At 50.6% G+C, this 4,735-nt stretch overlaps 1 protein-coding gene across 1 annotated transcript in view; it reads right to left on the bottom strand.

Annotated features, from left to right (window-relative positions):
* Npas3 (neuronal PAS domain protein 3) overlaps nucleotides 1-3,978 on the bottom strand; it is an 825,350-nt gene extending 821,372 nt beyond the window's left edge. Inside the window, exon 1 of the mRNA XM_028757484.1 lies at nucleotides 3,908-3,978. Within this exon, the coding sequence (XP_028613317.1) occupies nucleotides 3,908-3,978 (71 nt within the window). The remainder of the gene's footprint in view (nucleotides 1-3,907) is intronic.
* Between the last annotated feature and the right edge of the window lie 757 nt (nucleotides 3,979-4,735).

Here is a 4,735-nt window from a genome sequence, read left to right as displayed (position 1 = left end):
GGGGGAGGCGGCCGCGCGGTCCCGCGGGCAACCCGGCCGGGGCCTCCGGGTGCTCGGGCTGGCGCGCGGCCGCAAGCCCCCCTCGCCGCAGCCACCGGGCTCGGTCCGCGGGCAGGTGGGGAGCACACCCTCCCCGCAGGGGCCGGCGGGGTGGGGGGCTAAGAGTGGAGGGACCCGGAGAGGGAGGACACGCGGGGGTTCCCAGCTTGACCACTGGGAAAGTATTTCTGGGCATTTTCCAGTTGCTTTGCTCCAGAGCTCTCTCTTCTCCTGCAAGCTGATACACACCCCCGTGCCCCCCGCCGGGGGGGGTGCCCCCCCCCCTCGCGCTGTGTGGCTCTGCGCTCGCTCTTCTCTCTCTCTCTCTCTCTCTCTCTCTCTCTCTCTCTCTCTCTCCTTCCTTCCTTCCTTCCTTCCTTCCTTCCTTCCTTCCTTCCCTCCCTCCCTCTCTCTCCCGCCCTCACTCCCTCTCTCTCATCTGGGGACTGGGAAGCAGCTTGGCTGCTGGCGCAACAACGCCACTCAGTTGCAGTTTCAAACACTTCCCTTCTCTAGAGTATGTCAGCCTGCAGAAAAGAGAGAGTGGGGATTTAGAATGCCAGGAGAGTGGGCTGGACTGACTGTCTTCAGGGATAGTGGAAATAAAAGCGTGATGTGATGAGTCTTGAGCTGACCCAGGCCAGCAGGCCCAACTGCCCTGAGCCTCTGAGCACGGATGCAGGACCTGCACCTTGTGACTCTGGCGCCCTCAGCCAAGAGCCAGAGCCAGAACATCTGCATTTTTCACACCCGTACAGATATGCAGACCCCAGGGTTCATAGGCCAATCCCCAAGCGCTGAGACGCTGTTACATACAAATGCCTTCGCAGAGCCAGGTCTCGGTTCCTGGGACTGGATTGCTGGCCTCTGGAATCTAGTCCGGTCACCTCCCCCATTAAACTGCCCATGGAGGCCTAGAGAAATGGCTACTCAGTGCAGCACCGGATGAAATTCTGTTACCTGGAGAAACCCTGGACAGTGAATTTATCCACTATGCCACTCTGCAGAATGGGGACAGCTCCTTTTGCAGACTAGGGTCAGTTCTGTATTAAGCAGGCAAGACAGACACCCAAGACTGTTCCGCGTTGAACAAATGGAAGAGTCTGATGGGAAACCTCATTCGTGAGTGAAGCTTTGCCTTCTGCTTTAAAGTTGGGGTGGGGGGTGCTCAGTGGGTGTCTCTTTATGTGCTACCCTTCCAGTACAGTAGGAAGGGGATTTTGAACCGCCACTGGATGCTTAAGTGTGGTGACAGAACTGCAGCATCTTCCCGCTATTGAAGACTCTGGAGTAGTTAGTAGGCTCTACAGGTAGGAGAGATAGAGAGGGGTTGGGAAATGAAACGGAGCAGCGATGAGTGTTGCCTACAAGACAAATGGGGGCTAGCAACGAAGAGGAGAGTTAACCAGTTGGAAGTTCTGGTTCCAGGAGACAGTCCAGGGCAATTCTGCCCTGAGGTGACAAATAAGAGAATTTTGTGCTCTCTCAACAGGCTTAAAACACTGCTTAAAAACCGACTCCTGTCACCCCTCATTAGATCCCCAAAAGTACTTTCAAATTTTTAGACGTTATTTCACAATTCACTTTAGCAAACCGTCCAGGTCTCCAGGTGGAAATTAGGTCTACCCCTCAGAGCCCTGCCGCCAGTCCTTGTGACTCCCAGCGCTGATGAACTGTGGAAGGAAACTCCTGGCTTAGCCCTTACCTCCAACACCTGCCAATAATCTTCTTGCCCAACTCTTCTGCCCCCAAATTAACTAAAATTAAAGACAGTAACAGGTGTCATGAGATCTGAGTAACAACACCGAAGAAAACTGCATTTCAATGCTATCATCTTCCCTATTCAGTATGAGAGAACATTTAAATCAAAGGCAGGCATAATTCACTCCAAAGGAGAAAGTTTAGAGGGTTTGGTGTTTTGTTGTTGGGTTGTTGTTGTTGTTTTGGTTTTTGTTTTTTGATTTTTAGTTTGCTTTTTTTTTCCCACCCCTGTCTTCAGAAGAGCAGTGGATTGACGTTTAACAAGTGGCCTGAAACCCAAAAGGAACCCTTAAAGGGAAGTGTTGAGGCAGGTGCTTGGGGGTGGGGTGGGGGAGATGACTACCCCTGGATGCTCCTGAACCCCAAGATCATCTTTTTCTAAAGGACAATGCCAATGCTGAAGGGGGGGGGGACAACCTACGAGCGGGAGATTCATGACAGTTCCTTATGCCCAATTTACAATTATGGGTCAGCTCAAGTTCCTGGAGGTCTCTGGAATTGTCCAAAGCCATGTGACATTTCTGACCCTTGAATCTCTTCCACACAGACAACACTATTGTCACTGTTGCCTACACTTCCTAGTTAAAGTGACCGCCAGATTCTATTGTCATTTAAATGTTTTTATAAAAGACAAAAAAAAAACCCATATCTGAATCATAAAAAGGGAAAACTGAATTCTTTACTGGTGTACTGCGTTTGAAAAATGCCCAGATCTTTTTGTTGTTGTTGTTGTTGTTGTTAAAGGTTCTTGAGTAAAACATGGCTAAAATAATTTAATAAAAAAAATCTGACAGAGATCACCCCCCTTTAGAGTTATTTCCATGACCTCTTTTTAAAACTTTTGACAATAAGCAGAACATGTAATGAAGTCTTCTACAGAATATTTGCAATTACATGAACTTGGAAAATACTGTGTTAGACAAAATCTGGTCACTGGGCCATTGGTTAGAAGGCACAAAATATAGCAATGACAGATTACTGTAACCTTTGCAGTTTAAATACTATTGTTTCAAACCAAAGGTTCTCAAATCAATGAAGTTCCAAAGATGAGGTAAAATGGGAATTTGAATTATGCATTATGTATATTTTAAGTTAAATGCCATTGGCAAATCTCTCAGATGTTTAATCGTGTACAATCTGGGAAACACAAATATTTAATTTCACACTCTCATGTGCTCTTTTTTTCTTCCATCTACCATAAAATAGAGCCTCATGAATGGAGAGTTTACCTTTTTTATTACATTGTTAGTTTTTCTCATAGCGATTTTGTGAATCACATCTTCAATAAAATCTTAGAACATCGAAAGTTATCCTTAAAGGGAAAACTTTAGGGTTAGAAAGCTGTTGATGGTAATTTTTTTTATTTCCTATCTCAATCAAAGGGTGTTCAGTGTTTTCATGACAATTATTTTGAATATAGAGAGTATCTTTAGAAAACTACAAACAAATACTATATTAAAACTTCCTTTTCATCACCAAGCATAACTTTTGTAAAATTTGCTTCCTAACTTGTATCTCGGAATCTCATCCATTTGCATTATAATGCGTTTAAGATAGTTAACAGTGCCTAAGAGATCTGGATTTCACGCTGTATTTCCCTGTAGTAACAGGTGACACGATCTCACTATTAGGTAGAAACACGAGTCTATCTCTGCACATGAAAATCGTTTCTATCCTATTTGAAAACAAGTGATCAATCAGCCCCCGATGATCAATTGCTCCCCTGGCTGTCCGTCAGCGCGGATTCGCACCCGCGGAGGCATTGAGAACATTTTGCAGGAAGGGGACAGGAAACCCAAACTTTGCAAAAGCATCTCCTGCAGCGTCTCAGACTTGACTGGAACTCTCTGGCTACTCGGGGCTGAGGCTCAACGTTCGGGGCCTGGCAGAGGGCAAAGGATGACTTCACTTCGCCAGCCAGTGCACTAGAGTGCTTTTCAATTCGGATTGTGTATCCTCCCCCACCCCTCCTTCTATAGCACAGGGGCAGGCAAAGTAAGCCCTGACGAGGTGCCTGTGTGTTGTAAGGCACAAAACAAGAGCAAAGTGAGTCCCACCCCAGTACCCGAGGCGGGGACACTATCCCAGCTCGGGCGGGACTACTCACCGCTGCTGGTAGGAGGTGATGCCCTGGACGTTCTGCGGGGTGCCGTTGGCCGCGGCGCCGGCCCTCCCCATGCCCGCACCGGCCGGTACCCCAGCGGCTGCCCCGCCGGCCGCCGCGGCCGTCACCTGCACGCTGAAATCCGGAAAGATTCGGATCATCGCCGCGGCTTGGAGCCCCAGGCGCGGCTGCTCTGGGCTCGGGCTGGCGGGGGCTCGGGCTCGGGTTCGGGTGGCGGCGGCAGCAGCGGCGCGAGCGGCGGCGGCAGCAGCGGAGCCAGGCACCAGCCTGCAATCCCATTAGTGAGCCGCGGCCACTGTGCGCGGCGGAGAGGCGCTTTGATGTGCGCGCAGCGGGCTGAGGTGGGGGGGGAGGTGGCGAGGAGGAGGTGCGGGGGGGGGGGAGTGCGAGGGACTTGCAAACAGCAAAACGTGTCAGGGTGGGGCCTTTTCTCCCTTTTGGGGGGCACTGTTGCTCCCCCCCTCTTTCCAGGATGTTGCTTTCACTGGCTGCTCCAGCAGTGCCGCGCGAGCCCAGCTGAGAGAAGGGGAGGGGGTGGAGGAGGAAGGATGCACCGGGAGGCTTGGCGAGCACTTGGCCGGTGCAAGGGAATAACGGGCAGTGGAGGGTGCATTTTTTTCCCTCCCTCTTCTGCACACACACACACACACACACACACACACACCAACCACTTCCGACCCAAAGTGCAAGACTGTGGTGCGCTCTTTCTCCTCCTTTCTCTGGAGAAATAACCACCATCCGGGCTGGCTACAGCCTTCCGAGGCTACCAGAAACCGGGATCCCAGCTCGCGGGTGTAGGAATGGGGCGTC

This window comes from Grammomys surdaster, unplaced genomic scaffold, assembly GCF_004785775.1.
Source record: "Grammomys surdaster isolate TR1022 unplaced genomic scaffold, NIH_TR_1.0 126163, whole genome shotgun sequence".
Classification (NCBI taxonomy): Eukaryota; Metazoa; Chordata; class Mammalia; order Rodentia; family Muridae; genus Grammomys; species Grammomys surdaster.
This window is presented reverse-complemented; position numbering and strand designations above follow the sequence as displayed.